This window comes from Neophocaena asiaeorientalis, unplaced genomic scaffold (genome assembly GCF_003031525.2).
Source record: "Neophocaena asiaeorientalis asiaeorientalis breed wild unplaced genomic scaffold, Neophocaena_asiaeorientalis_V1.1 scaffold437, whole genome shotgun sequence".
NCBI lineage: Eukaryota > Metazoa > Chordata > Mammalia > Artiodactyla > Phocoenidae > Neophocaena > Neophocaena asiaeorientalis.
The window spans coordinates 3,788,050-3,806,735 of record NW_020173375.1 but is presented as its reverse complement, the minus strand read 5'-3'; the positions used below and the strand labels follow the sequence as shown (position 1 = coordinate 3,806,735).

Below are 18,686 nucleotides of genomic sequence, written 5' to 3'. Positions count from 1 at the left end.
AAGAGGACAGGGAAGCTTCACAAAGGACAGACAGTGAGCATTTCATATATTTAAATGCAGAGTTAAGATTAAAACAAGGGTGAGGTCCATGGGTTGAAGAATATATAAACATTTTATTTTCTGACAAAGTAGACAAATCTAACTAAAAATAGTGGAAGAGAGAAAAGGTGGAAACAGAATAAGATCATTGACTGCAATAGAAGCAGTAAGCAGGGGATCTAGACAATTTAAAACTGTCATATAAAAGGTTAAGAAGGGGGATTAAGAACACTATAAGAAACCATGAGGATAAAACAAACACTTTCCTAAATACCAAAAGGAAAAAAAAAACACAAAGAGGACACAGTAAGTGAAGAAACATATAATAAAAATATATAAAACATAATTACAAAGCAATGACAATATAATATATGACAGAAATGAGACCAAATACAATATAAGTCATATTAAATGTGAATGTGCTTAACCTGCCTAACTGAAACATTTTCAAAATGGCTCAAAAAGCAAACCCAACTCTATGCTGTATACGGTAGACCCACTTAAAACACAGCAATCCAAAAAGGCTAAAAATGAAGGAATGCACAGATTTATAAGGGAAATGAAAACAGTAAGAGAGAAGCGATTGAAATCCTGATACCAAAGTATACTTCAAGCCAAAAGCATTAAATGAGACAAAGGACACATTCCTACTTACATAACAGTTATGAATATCTATGCACTAAGTAATACTGCAATTATCTATTCAAAACAAAAACCACATCAGATGCAGGGAGAAATTAAAAACACACCAATATTAGGAAACTTGAAAATACCACTTAGGATCTTGCAGTTCCCAAACCAGTGGTTCATTTAACTCTTCTTATACTTCTTAGTATAAGAAGAGTTAAAGGAACAAAAAATAGTAAAGGATATAAAAGATCTAAACAATATAATCAGTATGTCAGACTTTTATCTATAGAGAGAAAACCCTGATAAAGAATATATCTTCTTACCAAAGAATGTTCTCAAAAATCAAAGAATGTTCTCAAAAACTGCCCATATATCAGGATACAAAGAAAAGATTAGTAAGTTCTGTGAAGTAGAAATATTACAAACAAAAGTCTGATCACAATGCAATAAAACTAGAAGTTAAAAATGAAACAAACAAAATCCTTCCATCTGGAAATTAATGAAAACTCTACATATCTGAGTAAAAGGTTATGTGAGTATTCCTTATACTATTTTTATTTTGCAACTTCTTGTGAGTTAGGAATTATTTCCAAGCATAATATTAAAAAAAAAACTTAGAATACTTCTTTGGCAAGGATGGGGAAACTGGGTGCTCAATACACTATTGGTGGGAGTATAAACTGGTACAACCATTTGGACAGCCTGTCAGTCTCTACTGAAGGTGAAAGATGACCCAGCAATTTCACTTCTAGGTATATACCAAAAAGCAAAGCATGTATACATATTCCAAGAGACATGCACAAGAATGTTCATAGTAGTGCTATTTGTAAGAGCAAAAAACTAGTAACCACCTAAATGCCCATCAACAGTAAACTGAATATGTAAATTGTGATATATCCATATACTGGATTATTACACAGTAATAAAATCAATGAATTATAGAGATAGCAACATGGACAAATCTTCTAAATGAAGGTTGAACAAAAATAGACAGACTCATAATACATGTTATGATTCCACCTATTTAAAAGTGAAAAACAAGCATAACAAAGCTAGTGGTAGAAGTCAGGAGTATTACCTTTGAGGAGGAAGGAGGGACTTGAGGAAGATTCTATAGAATTGGCAATGATCTCTTTCTGAATATGTATTGTGTCTTCCCAACTGTTAACACTAATGTTTCATTTACCAGCATATTTGTTGTACTTTTCTGGATGTGTGTCAATTAAAAATTAAGTTAAATAAGGGGCGCTTTTTATTGTGAGGGTTAATGTATGTTCAATTTTGTGACCCATATGGAATCATGGGCCCTTCTGTTTTCAGAGAAAAAATTCAAAATACCATATTACATCAATTTGAAGAACCACTGATTATAAGATGAAGAACTATTTTATATATCACAAAAGACAGAGAGAGACACTGCTAAATACACTATGACTAAACAATGAAACCTTTAAATGTGTTTTGAACCTTCACTGAGACTATTTCTATTTCAGAACCATCAGCTTTTCACTGCAAGGTAGAAGAATGGTCTGAATGACTAGAAATATTTCTACTATCTTCTTGTCTCCTAATATTATTTCATTTACTATTCAAAGCATCTATGAGCTTTGAGACCTTGGAAATCATCTAGATATGCTCCATGATTTTACAGACGGGGATAATGAAACCCAAAGAGGTTGACTCGCTTTAAAAGGCCGCAAGAGGAAAAGCAGAGGCCTGACTCTAGATCTTGCAGTTCCCAAACCAGTGGTTTTCCTCTACTTCTTAAGGCACAAGGAACAGTGTTAATCACAGCACAAAATGTTACTTCAGAAGAAATTTGATCAAAGATTTAGCTTGGAGAAAACTGTCCCGGGTATCAATTTATATTTATTTTCTAAAGATGAACAATCTGTAAACTTTAAGTCTGCTCCAAAACATACTAGTAAAAATTATTAAACTCTATGAGTAAAACCTCAATAGATAAACCGTACAATAATTTTGCAAAGTCATGGATAAAAAAAAAACATGGTTTGAATAGCCATTCGAAAGGCCAAAAACTACTAAAGGAATAGTGAAGAAATTATCTTTGGGGAATGAAAGGAAACCATTTGAGAAGCTTGAATTAGCCCTTGATTTGTGAATGAATTTTTCAGAAGGGGAGCCATACTCCAGTGCTCAGAAGATCAAAGAAAGATGCACACTTAACTCATCTTTCTAAGGGAAATGATTGAAAAGTAAAGTGATAACAGACAATTTCAGAAAGAGCACCGGGTGTACACCTAGAATCAAAACGTAAGTAGCAATGTGTTTATGTTATTTTACAGTTTATGAAACTATTTCATCACACAATTTCAATTAATCCTTATGATAAACCTGTAAGTTTTCAGAGTAAGTGATACTATGCTTTTGTACAAAAGGAACTAATGCTCAGATACGTTAAATGATCTGTGAGTCACACCGTTCATGGCAGATATAGAACTTGAATCCAGATGTCCTGATTTCACACCATATATATCTCTAGCTGTTACCTCAAACCTGGATATATGTAGGGATTCAATACTATGCATCTATTTGCCAACAATTCTGGAAGTTACTACTACAAATTTCAGAGGTGATGGAGAACTTGGTGCTTTACTTTATAATCTATAAAACTGTTATCTCCAGGACCACTTTCTATAAGCCTTACCTTCACATCAAAGGAAGGCTTGAAGAGCTTGTCCTTGGACAGAAACTTTGATGGTGTATCCAGGCATAATGAGGGCTCCTTCTGAAGTGGTTGTCCTGCTGCAGGGGAGGCTGAAGCCTGTCCGGAGTGCTGTGAGATCACCGCATGGAAAGCTTTACTCTGAAAGCGGTTCATATCTAAAGGTGTAACGGCTGTTTTTCTGTGAGTTTCCAGGTCTGTGACAGGATGCTCTGGAGTATCTGGATTTAGATTCACCCCGCTTGTTGTTTCAGTTTCCAAACTTTGTTCTAGAGATTTAAAATGAAAAGAAACAAATGTGAGCCACTAATGTCTTTTGTGTCTAAAGAGGCACACAAGAAGTGATGTTTTTACATCTTATTGTGAGTTTTCATGTGAATTCTCAAGTATACTTCAAACCACAAAGTTATATACCTACTTTCAAAGAAACAAACCAGACAATATACTAAAATATGTGTTGAGTTAGACAACTAACTAACTCATCTAATTAATGAAATTAGATTTCCTGTTTCACCTTGTTGTAACTTGAAATATTCTCAATAAACCTCATAATTTGCCCAAAATTATATAAATAATGTCATCTCAGTCAATGGCAGAGTAAAAAAGAAAATCCCAATTACATGCACTCAGAGTTAACAACTACGGTCAGGTTTTTGGAAAGTGCTTAATGAAGTTTTAATATTACTTTGCCTGCATTGTAAAATTTCCAGGTTGTCTAAATAAAGTAGTAAGTATGGGCTTCCCTGGTGGTGCAGTGGTTGAGAGCCCGCCTGCCGATGCAGGGGACATGGGTTCGTGCCTTGGTCCGGGAAGATCCCACATGCCGCGGAGCGGCTGGGCCCGTAAGCCATGGCCGCTGAGCCTGCGCATCCAGAGCCTGTGCTCCACAACGGGAGAGGCCACAATAGTGAGAGGCCCGCGTACCGCCAAAAAAAAAAAAATTAGTAAATAATAGCTTTGAGAAGCTTCCCTGAAGTTTGCCCAGGGATGTCATCATCTTACAAGAGAGGCTACTGTGTCCTCCCACCCTGCCTCCTACCTTTTTTCAACATTTAACAAATACACTTATTAGACGGCTGCTCCATGCCAGGCCCAATCTAGACAATGAAAATATATAATGCACAAGACACATGTACTCCTTGCCTTTTCAGAGCTTATGGTTGAGCGGGGAAACATGAAAGTAAACTAGAACGGTAACACTGGGATGAGAGCTACAAAAGGCCAGGGTGTTATGGCAAGACAAAGGCCATACTTGGTGAGTCAAGGAAGGCTTTCCAGGGAAAGTGATATCCAAGTCGAGAACTGAAAGATAAGGAGGAACAGGCTAGCATGAAGCAGGCAAGAGATAACATGCAAAAGTCCAAAGATGAGGAATAGAGAGCACTTTACTCACAAGACGTGTCAGTATGAGCCACTGAAGGAACAGTAAATGGGATCTAAGCTCATTAGACTTCAAACACTGAGACCCTAGAATGCTCCGATATTGTTCTGTACCCTCTAGCTTTCAGATAGTGATAGTACAGATACACTTGATAGTACAGATACACTTGATAGTACAGATACAAATTAAACATTTGTGCTATGAACGCATATTTATTTTGCCCCACACCCCCAATAATGAGTGCCCAAGAGTGGCTCACATGAAAGGGAGAAATGTTAATGACCTGTCCTAAAAATAAGTTTTAGCACATTCATATCCCAGAAACCATCAAATTGTAAAAATATATATATAAAAGGACAAAACAAAAGTATTAACCTTCTTTAGGTGAATTTTTGATCAGAAAATGGCTTTCATTTGCTCTCTTTCCCAATCTAGCAGTCTCCAACAGCCAAGCTATAGTGACCGCTGGTAAATTCCACTTCTTGGCAGCTTCATATTTAGAACCACCTGGTTCTTTCAATACAAGATGTGTACTGGCAAACATGCCTTTCTTTGCATTGGATTTGCGAACGAAGAATTCTTGAACACTGAAAGTTACATTTAAAGAAAAGCATATGCACAATTAGCCAGCAAAGTAAGAATGAAGTTTCTAATACAATGGTTTTGTTAGAGTTCTGAATATAAGAAAATACTCACAGATTAAAAGTTGGCTCTATTTCTTAAATTAAGCTAATCCCCTTACAAGTGCTTACTCTAGAATGAAATTAAACTTTTTATAAAAACATAAGCAAATTAAACTAGACTTACAAGAAATAACCAGAAAAACCATCTATTTAATTAGTCATCACCCATCCACCTTGTCTTTCCTCCCAAAAGAAGGCAGCATGGAACAACTACGGGAGCAAAGGAAGAGTATGAATAACACATTATATCTTTTAGCCCACTACAACTTCTCCAAGTATTTTCACATATCTCATTCAATCCTCTCAATATTTGTGAAATACCAATATTTTACAAATTATTGTAAAAATACGACCTGAGAAAAGATGCAGAGAAATTAAATGCCTTCCTCATGATCACAGAATATTAAAGGAAATATGGGGGCAAAAACAGAATATGAGATATAAACAGAATTGTCTTTTCTTTTAGGACTTCTGGGTTTTAGGTCTAGATCCCCACTTTTAAGATGTTTTTAATATTCCACATTTTTCCTAGTACTTTCATGGATTCATTTTTCACATTTAACCCACTGATCAATTAATTTGGTACTTATTTTGGGATGAGATGTTGCTCCAACTTTACTGAATCATATTTATTAAATAAACCATCTCTTCCTCAGTAAGTTGAAATATCACTTTTATCATATACCAAATTCCTGTTTGTGTTTAGGTCTATTTCTAGACTTTCTGCCTGTTCACTGAACTTTCTGCTACTTACAGACACACTATTTTATCTAGTGAGGTTTACAAAATATATTTAAATAACTATTCTATTTCAGAATTTTTATGACTTTCCTGCTTGCTAATATTTTCTTTGAATTTAAGAATTAGTTTGCTTATTGCCCTAAAAAATTTCTTTATAACATTTAGTCTTCCTGTCCAAAAACAGATACATCTTTCATACTGTTTAAGTCTTATTTATTTCCCTCAATAGCATTTTACAAGTTTCTGTAGCTCTTCCAAGTTTCCCTTTAAAATTTTTTTTAAAATCGAAGTATAGTTGACATACAATATATTAGTTTCAGGTGTACTACGTAGTGACTCGACATTTAAATGCATTACAAATGATCAACACCAAAAGTATAGAAGCCATCTGTCAACATACAAAGCTAGTACAGTATTACTTTTTTCCTTATGCTGAATATTACATCCCCATGACTTTTTAACTTTATGACTGGAATTCTGTACCTGTTAATCCCCTTCACCTTCCCCTCTGGTGACTATTAATTTGTTCTCTATATCTAATTTGTTCTCTATGAGTCTATTTTGGTTTTATTTTGTTTGTTCCTTTGTTTTGTTCTTTTAGATTCCACATCATGTTGCTACGTGTTTTATCTCTTATTCCAGATTTAGTAAGAGACCTTTGTTTTCATTAGCTCTTCTAACTGGTTGTACATATGAAGGTCAGTGACTTCTGTATATTAATATTCTACATAACCACTTTGCTAAATTTTTCTGTGAGCACCACTTTAGTCTGCTGCCATATTTTGTTATTGTTATTTGTTACAATTTCAGTTTTTTCCAAAAGCTTACTGTTTGGTATAATCCAAGTACACAACACAGCAAAAAAGGAAATATACAATTTAATGAATTATCATAAGACGAAAACCCTTATATCAACCACCCACGTCAGAAGACAGAATCTTACCAGTCACTCCAGAACCTCTCCAACGTGCCTCTTCTCAGTTACTAACCCCCTTCCCTCCCTTGCTAACAGTAGCCACTATTTGGATATTTACGATCATCACTTCCTTACTTTTCTTTTGTTTTATCACATAGTGCATCTTTAAACACTACATTTAATTTTTTATGTCTTTTATCTTGCAGGTTCCCTCTTCTTTCCTTGCCCCCTTGTTGAAGACACTATAATGTAGAGTTATCTCAGAGTCTGGATTTTGCTGATTGTATTGCTGTGCTGTAGTAGAACATGTTATTCTCCTGTATTTCCTATAATTCAGTAGTTGAATCTAGGTTTTATTAGATTGAGGTTTCATTATTTTGCTAAGACTACTTCAAGGTGGTGACATATTCTTCACAAGGAAGCATATGTCTGGTTTTCTCTTTAGTATGTGATTAACTGTTGGCTTTCAATGCCTAGAATCTTTCATTTATTAGGAGTCACAATCTTATCATTCCTTTTCCACTTATTTGTTGGAATACTTCTATAAAGGGAAATCGTCTTATCCATTATTATGGTACTCTGATACAGACTGTATAGGAAAGGCAGGATAAATACTTGATCCTTTCTCTTTATTTACCAGCTTTCAAAATAATGAGTTGGTTTCCTAGCATCCTTCAAACATGACCAATTAGCTTAGTTTGTTTGGTGCCATTATGAAGTTATGATTTAAACATTATTTGATGTGTATGGATCGACTGCTATTATTATCTCTAGTGACAACTTTTCCTGTCTTTGGCCAGTGGAGGTCCTTTTGACACAACCCTTCCTACTAGTCTTCAATAATATATCAATACTTGCTCTCTGTTCTGACAAAATGTTCCAGACTCACTGGTATCTTTTCTGCCCCAGACCTAGAACTGATCATGTCTTTAAGCTTTAGTTTCTTTTAGTGGGAAGTGGTATTTTAAGGTCGCAATGTGGGCACTGGTGTTGCTTGTTACTATCAGGTTGATAATGATTTCTAGGCTTAAAAGTGGTTTTGAATTCCTCTTTGAACCAAGAGTTACTAAAAAGTTCTAAAATGCTGAGTTGATAAAGTCTTTTCATTTTCTATTTCTCCTACTCATTTCTAATTTGCGGGATTTTTTTTTGTACTGTGATTACTGAATATGGTCTCCAATCTTTCTACTTCAGTGAACTTACTGAGGTTTTCTTTGTGGCCAATTTCTGTACAGGCAACGTTTATGAGTGTTCCACAGGTGCTTGAAATGGTATGGTCACTGTTTTAGAGTGTATAGCTAACTATGCTGTTTAAATCTGTATTCTTTCTTGTTTTCCATTTGACCTGTCATGAGGTAAAAGGTGGGAATTAAAGTCTCTTACAATTAATGTTTCTGCTGATTCCTCATTGGATTTCCTGCTGTTTTTGTTCTATGAATGGTAGTCATGCTCTATTTGGTATATACATATTTTTTACCTTCAGTGTAAATAGCACTCTTTATTTACAGTGCTCTTCTTTTTCCTGTTTAATGCCTTTTGATTTGAATCCAAACTTGTCTGATGTTAAAACTGCAACACTCTCTTTTCTTTTGATATACCTTTGCCCATCTTTTTTTTTTCCCCAAATGTTCTGAATCATTTAGGTTTAGATGTGTCTCTTGTTTAAAAGCATTTTAAGTGCTGCTTAATGATATAATCTAAAAGAACTTTTCCTTTAATGTAAAATTTAGTTCATTTATATTTATTTATATAATGAGTTTTCTACTTCCTTTTTAAACAGCCACCATTAAAGTTCACTTACAGGTTGGGCTAATCTGGATTTTGGAACTTTAAAATTCATTTTCTTTCTCCCAAAGTATTCATTATTTCTGCTTAACATTCGCACTGCAGAAAAACAATGAATGTACACTGAAAAAGAATAAATCATCCAGATGGCATATGGAAGGGAATAAATAATGCTTAGATAAGCAACACTCAATAACGACCCACGTATCAGCTTTAAATATTCCCTTTCCTGGTAGGTAAGCATTAACACCTGGAGCCTTAACATTTGCCAGGCATCTGTCTAACAGCATTCTCCCTCTCCCACTTTGAGCCATCACATAGATATGCAACACACTCCTCATAAATATTATAAAGACACCCAGTGAAATCCTAATTTGAATGCTCTTCTATAAGTCAAAACAAATAAAAAGTACACCAAGACAGCAGGTACACTGAAAATACTACATACCTTGCTCCAAGGCGATTTGCTAAGAATGTCAATGAATCTTTTTCAGCTCCTGCACACTGGCTGAATGAAAGAACACAATCCTCTAAAGGAGTCATTCCTGCCATTACTGGGACTGGTGTGAAGAGAGGATTTGACTTTGGATCAGTTAAAGTCTGATAGTCTATACAAGTTACCTTTCAAAAACAAGAGAAACAATAACATCAACCTGAAATAAGTGACTAGTGGTTAACACTGGTTCAGTTACAGTAACAGTAATTTTAGTTTAGATGAAAACCAATTTTACTTTCATATAAATGTGTATATATGCTCATTCTCAACACATTTAAAATTATAACATTAAAGAAATACATTCACACCAATCCATTATACAGGATGTTAAAATCAGTCAGATTTATCATCGAATTTATTGAATTTTGCTTAAAATTTAATTTCTTCCAATGTATTATCACTTTTTCTCTTTGCAAGTTGAAAAATAAATCAATGATGAAATTATTAGTGATAAGCCAACAAGATGGAATAATACAAAAGTGTATGTCATGTTTTGGTAGTAAGAAAACTAGGAAAATTGAAATGAGATGACCTGGAGTAACTTCCTAAGAAGGAACACTGCTGGTGTGGCCCCTCTATTCTACCAGGATTAGGACCAAGAAGCTTGCATAGTTTATTATTTACACTTTCCATTGTTAAAAGCAAAATCCAGACAGTGCTCAAACCCAAATACGAATTTACTGAAACTGAACTGCCTAAGAAATAAATGTGTACTCCTAGTTTCAGACATCCTTCAATACTATATTTCAACTGCTACAGTGTTTTCTTACCAGCCACGTATTTGTAACAACTTCTCCCACAGTTGCCTGTACTTCACACCCCAGCAGAGGAACCACAGCATAATCAGCAACAACTCTGCTCTGAAGTGACACAATTTTTCCAGCATTTTCTCTTATGATAGTTGCAATATTAAATTCATTTTCATTAGTAAAACCTAAAATAAGAAAACTCTTTTGGCTAAATAAACCTTCTTCAGTAATTGTAGAAGCATCAGGGAGGCAATGACTGACGGAAGACTGGTTTTCTTCTTGCAGAGAAATATGAGTAGAATCAATAAGGGGCTCCACATGAGCAGAATCATTAAAGGGCCCAACTTCAGACTGCGCAACTTCAACTGGAACAGAAAAAGAAATGTTTTCTAACAGGTAGTTTATTTTATAAAGTTTATTTCCTAGTAAGGATATTAAGGTAACATGGAACCTGAGAACTGTGACCACACATATAAAACTAAGGCTTTATAAGTATACAATGAAGAAAGAATATGAACCATCCCATTCTCTGGGTTCCCAGGAGTGCTATCAGTATTACTATCCTAGGACAACAGCAATCATGTTACTAATCTAAGTATTACTAGTGTAATAGAAAACTCTAATTAGTTGAAAATTATGAAGCTCCAATAACTCCATGGGCCTGTTTGAGTTCCGAAACTGGTTCAGATAATTCACAACAGAATTTAAAAAATATCATTAAGGAAAAAATGGAAGCAACAGGCCTAAGTGGTCAAGCCCATCACATGGAAATAACTGAATAAATGCAATAATAAGAGAATTATGGTTACTTCCCTTTCAAAAATTTCTAAAAAGTTTTATAATGAAATTGGAGCTATTTAGCTTCTATACAGATTCTTAAGAAAACAACTGATCAAGGACCCAACAGTCTCAACAATTTCATTTCAGGATAAAGTTGGCTTATAAATGGGTAGTAGAAGAAAAAAACATAGATATTTTAAAATATAAATGTCAATAATGAAAATGCAGCTGCTGCCAATGTCCTAGTCCTCACGGTGAGACACAGCTACCCCCTGCCTCTGCAGGAGACCTTCCAACACTAGCAGGGTGTTATACACTGGAAAAGTCCTGGTTTAAAAATAAAGGGATTAGGAGAGGGCAGACAGCAGAAGCAAGAAGAACTACAGTCCTGCAGCCTGTGGAACTAAAACCACATTCACAGAAAGACAGACAAGACGAAAAGGCAGAGGGGGCTTCCCTGGTGGCGCAGTGGTTGAGAGTCCACCTGCCGATGCAGGGGACACGGGTTCGTTCCCCGGTCCAGGAAGATCCCACATGCCGCAGAGCAGCTGGGCCCGTGAGCCATGACCGCTGAGCCTGCGCGTCCGGAGCCTGTGCTCCGCAACGGGAGAGGCCACAACAGTGAGAGGCCCACATACCGCAAAACAAAAACACACAAACACAAAAAAAAGGCAGAGGGCAATGTACCAGATGAAGGAACAAGATAAAACCCCAGAAAAACAACTAAATGAAGTAGAGATAGGCAACCTTCCAGAAAAAGAATTCAGAATAATGATAGTGAAGATGACCCAGGACCTTGGAAAAAGGATGGAGGCAAAGATTGAAAAGATGCAAGAAATGTTTAACAAAGACCTAGGAGAATTAAAGAACAAACAAACAGAGATGAACAATACAATAACTGAAATGAAAAATACACTGGAAGGAATCAACAGCAGAATAACTGAGGTAGAAGAATGGATAAGTGACCTGAAAGACAGAATGGTGGAATTCACTGCTGTGGAACAGAATAAAGAAAAAAGAATGAAAAGAAATGAAGACAGACTAAGAGACCTCTGGGACAACATTAAATGCAACATTCGCATTATAGGGGTCCCAGAAGGAGAAGAGAGAGAAGAAGGACCCGAGAAAATATTTGAAGAGATTATAGTCAAAAACTTCCCTAACATGGGAAAGGAAATAGCCACGCAAGTCCAGGAAGCACAGAGACTGCCATACAGGATAAACCCAAGGACAAAAACGCCGAGACACACAGTAAAAGCAAATTGGCAAAAATTAAAGACAAAGAAAAATTATAGAAAGCAACAAGGGAAAAACGACAACATACAAGGGAACTCAAATAAGGTTAAAAGCTGATTTCTCAGCAGAAACTCTAAAAGCCAGAAGGGAGTGGCATGACATATTTAAAGTGATGAAAGGGAAGAACTTAAAACCAAGATTACTCTACCCGGAAAGGATCTCATTCAGATTCCATGGAGAAATCAAAAGCTTTACAGACAAGCAAAAGCAAAGAGAATTCAGCTCCACCAAACCAGCTCTGCAACAAATGCTAAAGGAACTTCTCTAAGTGGGAAACACAAGAGAAAAAAGGACCTACAAAAACAAACCTAAAACAACTAAGAAAATGGTAACAGGAACATACATAATAGATAATCCCCTTAAACGTGAATGGATTAAATGCTCCAAGCAAAAGACACAGGCTTGCTGAATGGATACAAAAACAAGACCCATATATATGCTGTCTACAGGAGACCCACTTCAGACCTAGGGACACATACAGACTGGAAGTGAAGGGATGGAAAATGATATTCCATGCAAATGGAAATCAAAAGAAAGCTCGAGTAGCAATACTCATATCTGATAAAATAGACTTTAAAACAAAAAATGTTACAAGAGACAAGGAAGGACACTACATAATGATCAAGGAATCAATCCAAAAAGAAGATATAACAATTATAAATATATATGCACCCAACACAGGAGCACCTCAATACGTAAGGCAACTGCTAACAGCTATAAAAGAGGAAATCGACAGTAACACAATAATAGTGGGGGGACTTCCCTGGTGGTGCAGTGGTTATGAACCTGCCTGCCAATGCAGGGAACATGGGTTTGAGCCCTGGTCCAGGAAGATCCCACATGCCGCGGAGTAAGTAAGCCAGTGCGCCACAACTACTGAGCCTGCTATCTAGAGCCCGTGAGCCACAACTACTGAGCCCATGTGCCACAAGGACTGAAGCCTGTGCACCTAGAGCCCATGCTCTGCAACAAGAGAAGCCACTGCAGTGAGAAGCCCGAGCACCGCAATGAAGAGTAGCCCACTCCCCGCAACTAGAGAAAGCCCGCGCACAGCAACGAAGACCCAATGTGTCAAAAATAAATTAATTAATTAATAAAAATAGTAACAGTGGGGGACTTTAACACCTCACTTACACCAATGGACTGATCATCTAAACAGAAAATTAATAAGGAAAAACAAGCTTTAAATGACACAATACACCAGATATATTTATAGGACACTCCATCCAAAACCAGCAGATTACAGTTTATTCTCAAGTGTGCAAAGAAGATTCTCCATGATAGATCACATCTTGGGTCACAAACCAAGCCTCAGTAAAGTTAAGAAAACTGAAATAGTATCAATCACCTTTTCCAACCACAACACTATGAGATTAGAAATCAATTACAGAGAAAAAAACCGTAAAAACCACAAACACATGGAGGCTAAACAATACGTTACTAACCGTTTGGAGGGAATGTAAATTTATGCAGTCACTATGGAGAACAGTATGGAGGGTCCTTAAAAAACTAAGAATAGCATTACCATATGACCCAGCAATCCCACTACTGGGCATACACCCAGAGAAACCATAATTCAAAAAGATGCATGCACCCCAGTGTTCATTGCAGCACTATTTACAATAGCCAGGACATGGAAACAACCTAAATGCCCATCAAGAGATGAATGGATAAAGAAGATGTGGTACATATATACAATGGAATATTACTCAGCCATAAGAAGGAACGAAACTGGGTCATTTGTAGAGATGTGGATGGATCTAGAGACTGTCACATGGAGTGAAGTAAGTCAGAAAGAGAAAAACAAATATCATATATTAACACATATATGTGGAATCTAGAAAAATGGTACTGATGAACCGGTTTGCAGGGCAGAAAATGAGACACAGATACAGTGAACAAACGTATGGACACCAAGGGGGAAAAGTGGCGGGGAGGGGGTGAAGGTGGGGTGGTGTGATGAATTGGGAGATTGGGATTGACATGTATACACCAATATGTATAAAATGGATAACTAATAAGAGCCTGCTGTATAATAAAATAAATCAAATTAAATTTAAAAAAATAAAGAGATTAGGAGCAGTTGCTCTACTGACTTGCTGTATAAAAAGAAAAAGCATTCCCTAATATGCAATAGATATTATGAAATCAATGCTAAAAGTTTAAGAGGTAAAAACTTAGTATGTTTTTGAAAACTCTAGTGGTGCTGTGTTGAAGGGTAATGTCTTACAGCAGAGATAGGCAAACTACAGCCTAGGGGCCAAAGTGGGCCCATGGCCTGTGTATTATCGTTTTTACATTTTTAAATGGTTGCAAAAACAAAGCAAAACAAAATAGAATGTGTGACAGAGGCAGAATGTGGCTGGCAAAGCCCAAAATATTTACTGTCTGGCCTTTTACAAAAACAGTTTGCCAAGCCCTGCTTCATGGGATTCCAACAAGCCTGGAAGGTATTCAAGGATTCTTAACATTTATTTATATAGGCACTGTGCCTAAGTGCTTTACATGTATGTAATTAACGGTCATGATACTATTAGGCTCATTCTATTGCTGTATCTATACCCTTTCTTCAAGAATACCAGGCTTAAAGAGGTTATGTAACTTACCTAAAGTCATACAGTTATTAGGTGGCAGAAATGAGATATAAACCGAAGTCTGTCTGACTCCAGGGTCCATAACATTATGTTATAGTGCCATCTTCTTATTTCTATATTCATCTCCAATAGACATGATCATTTTCACTTTTAAACTAATTACTGTTTATATATACTTTAATTCCTACTTAATACAAGTATTTAAATTGCTCTTACTGAAACTCTGAAGAAGCAGTTTTGTCTAGAGCATTACTGATCAGTAGGTCAGGAGACGCTATGACCCTCAGTTTCATATTATAAGGAATAAGGGATAACAGTATATTTTAATTTATAGAGATGTATGAGAATGAATAAGCTTAGATGGAAATAAAGGTAACATGATACTATAAAACATTTTGGAAAGTAGTTTTAAGAATAGATATTTCTAATATAAAATGTAAAAACAAAATAGTTTGCCATTAGAATTGTTCACAATCACATCTAGGAGGAAAAAAACAACTTTGTTTGATGTCTATATATAGGTGGTGAGATAGGAAGAAGGAAGAAGCCCAGGGGAATTTTAGACTACTATAAAAACAAACTAGAAATACTAAGTTTTATAAATGATAAGTAAAACCCTGAAGTTATTAAAGACTCAGAATAAATTAACATGTTCTACAGTAGTTCTTCCCATTTATTTTAGAAATAAAACCCTTTCTCAAATAGATGTCATTCGGTAGCCCAATAGACTACCGAATAATAATAAGCTTTTTGACAAGACTATTATTGAAAAAGCTCTCTCAATCAAAAGTAATTTTGTTTTAAGAGGTAACTGAAAATACTTGATTACATTCTTCTAAATTTGATGCTTGGGGATTCACTGAGATTTACTGTCACTAAATCCTTTCAAAGTCAGTAGACTACTAGCTGCTTTAGAAAGGAAGGTTTGAGAAACCAACTGCCTGCCTCCAGCAAGTACTTTTGTTGAAGGATAATGCATAAAACTACTTCCAGTCAATCTGCGGCTTCTTTATACTAGAACATCCTAAAAAATTAGGATGATCTGATATGATACACTACTAAAGCATAAGCAAGTGGTCTGACAAAAGTCAATTCTGCAGTACACCATGAAGAGAAACAGTGTGGATAAAAAAATAAGAATACTGAAAGTTCCCTTCTAGAAATATGTTAGGCTAGATATTCAAAACCCACTCACTAAAAACACCTAAAATACAGGATGAAATATTAAAGGTATCCTTATAAATACATAGCTGAGTTTACAAGAAAGCAAGAGAAATTCTCAAGGGCTAAAGATGAAGTAGTAGCATGAATTCAGATCATTAAGTGATTATTAAAGCTAACGATTAACATCTATTTTCGCAGTGACCTATACCCTTAGTATTTAAGGATATCACATAGAGGGATAGGAGTCAAGCCTCTGATCTCACACAAATTAGACATGGGGCAGAGTATACCTTACCACTCAGAAACACTAAAGGGAAATGCCTTCAGTGAAAATGTCGACCAAAACCCAATCAACCACCACCACCACCAAGTCCACCCTGCAAAAGGAGATGACAAGTACACTTTATTTTTCTGAGGCACAGAAGAACATTTATGAAAACCACTTTCTAAACACCTCATAGACCAAAGATATGATAAAATTAGAAAATATTTAGACTTGAACAATTACAAAAATGCTACATAAAAGATCTTTTGAAATATAACTGAGTTACTACTTTCAGAGAAATCTACTGACAAAAACACTTAGATAAAAAAACTACAAAAAAACAAATCGTGCAACTTAAGAAATCAGAAGAAAAAAGAGAAGAAAAAAAAGAGTAAGACAATAAATTAATGAAACAAAAACAAAAATCAAACTTGGGTTTGTTAAAAAGACTAATGAAACTGGTGTTTAAATCTCCTAGAAAATATAGCTTACCAAAACTTATTCAGGAAAAAATAGAACAATGAAATAGTTTCATATCCATTAAATAAATCCGTACTATAAAATCAGGCCAGGCTGTTAGACCAGGCCGTTAGACAGATGAGTTTCATCACACATTCAAGTATAAGGGAACTTGAATCGTACATAAACTGAGATTAAAGAAAAAAAAAATTGTACATAAACAGATTAAAGAAAAAAAAAATTGTACATAAACAGATTAAAGAAAAAAAAAGTAACTCACCAATCCATTTTATCAATAATAACAAAACCCAACAAGGACAACAGGAAAAGGAAAATTATAGGCCAATATCACACCTAATAGATAAAATCCTAAATAAAATATTAGTAAACTGAACACAGTAAAAAAAAGATGAATATGTCATATCCAGAAGAAGTTAAACTTGATTTAACAATGTAAAATCTACTAATGCAATTTACCACACCAAGGAGAAAAAACCATATAATAATTCTAATGAGCAGAGGAAAAGTACATAATACCCAGATCACAGCCCTAAAGAATAAAAACTACAAAACTTTTAGAAGAAAACATACAAGAAAAGCATCATTACATTAGATTTGGCAATGATTTCTTAATTATGACACCAAAAACACAGGCAATGAGAAAACAATAGATAAATTGGACTTCATCACAATTAAAACTTTTGTCCATCAAAGAACACAGGGTGAAAAGGCTACCCAAAGAATGGGTGAAAATATATGCAAATCATATATCTGATAAGGGATCAATATTCAAAATACATAAAGAACTCCTACTACTCAGGAACAAAAAAATCAACCCAATTGAATCTCCAAAGAAGATTTATAGATGGCCAATAACAACATGAAATGATGCTCAATGTCACTAATCATCAGGGAAATGCAAATCAAAACCACCAGTGAGATACCACTTCATACCCATTAGGATGATGTTTATTAAAAAAAAGCAGAAAATACAATATGTTGGTAAGGATATGGAGAAACTGGAACCCCTGTGCATTGCTGGTGAGAATGTAAAGTGGTACACCACTGTGGAAAACAGCAAGGTGGTTTCCCAAAAAATTAAACAAAGAATTACCATATGACTTATGAATTCCACTTCTGGGACTGTATCTAAAAGAAATGAAAGCAGGGACTTGAACAGATACCTGTACAGCAACGTTCACAGCACCATTATTTACAAAAGCCAACCACAGAGAAAACTCAAGTGTCCATCAACAGAAAGGAAGAGACAATTCCAATATAAACGAACTATTATTCAACTTTAATGAGGAATGAAATTCTGACACATGCTAAAACATGGATGAAACTTGAGGACATTATGGTAAGTGAAATAAGACACAAAAGGACAGATACCGTATGAGTCCATTTATATGAGCTACCTAGAATGGGCAAATTCAAAGACAGAAAATAGAATGGTGGTTGCCAGTGACTGGGCGGAGGTAGGAATACAGAGTTACTATTTGATGGCTATAATGTTTCACTTTGGGAAGATAAAAAACTTCTGGCATGAATGATAACCATGGTGGCACAATAGTGTGAATATAGTACCACTAAATTGTACACCTAAAAATAGTGAAAATGGTAAATTTTATGTTAGGCATATTTTACCACAATTTTTAAAAACTCAATACCCAGAGAGAGGAGGAAAATGGCAGAAGAGTAAGACGTGGAGTTCACCTTCCTCCCCACAGATACATCAGAAATACATCTACACGTGGAACAACTCCTACAGAACACCTACTGAACGCTGGCAGAAGACCTCAGACCTCCCAAAAGGCAAGAAACTCCCCACATACCTGGGTAGGAAAAAAAACAAAAAGAATAAACAGAGACAAAAGAATAGGGATGGGACCTGCACCAGTGGGAGGGAGCCATGAAGGAGGAAAGGTTTCCACACACTAGAAGCCCCTTCACGGGTGGAGACTGCGGGTGGCGGGGTGGGGGGAGCTTCAGAGTCGCGGAGGAGAGAACAGTCTCAGGGGT

The 18,686-nt window shown here is 35.7% G+C and overlaps 1 protein-coding gene across 1 annotated transcript in view; it reads right to left on the bottom strand.

Moving 5' to 3' along the window:
* TOPBP1 (DNA topoisomerase II binding protein 1) overlaps nucleotides 1-18,686 on the bottom strand; it is a 69,871-nt gene that overhangs the window by 29,470 nt on the left and 21,715 nt on the right. Inside the window, exons 11-14 of the mRNA XM_024746230.1 lie at nucleotides 10,128-10,471; nucleotides 9,310-9,482; nucleotides 5,112-5,323; nucleotides 3,338-3,624 (exon numbers count right to left, since the gene is read on the bottom strand). Coding sequence (XP_024601998.1) covers nucleotides 3,338-3,624; nucleotides 5,112-5,323; nucleotides 9,310-9,482; nucleotides 10,128-10,471 — 1,016 coding nt within the window. The remainder of the gene's footprint in view (nucleotides 1-3,337; nucleotides 3,625-5,111; nucleotides 5,324-9,309; nucleotides 9,483-10,127; nucleotides 10,472-18,686) is intronic.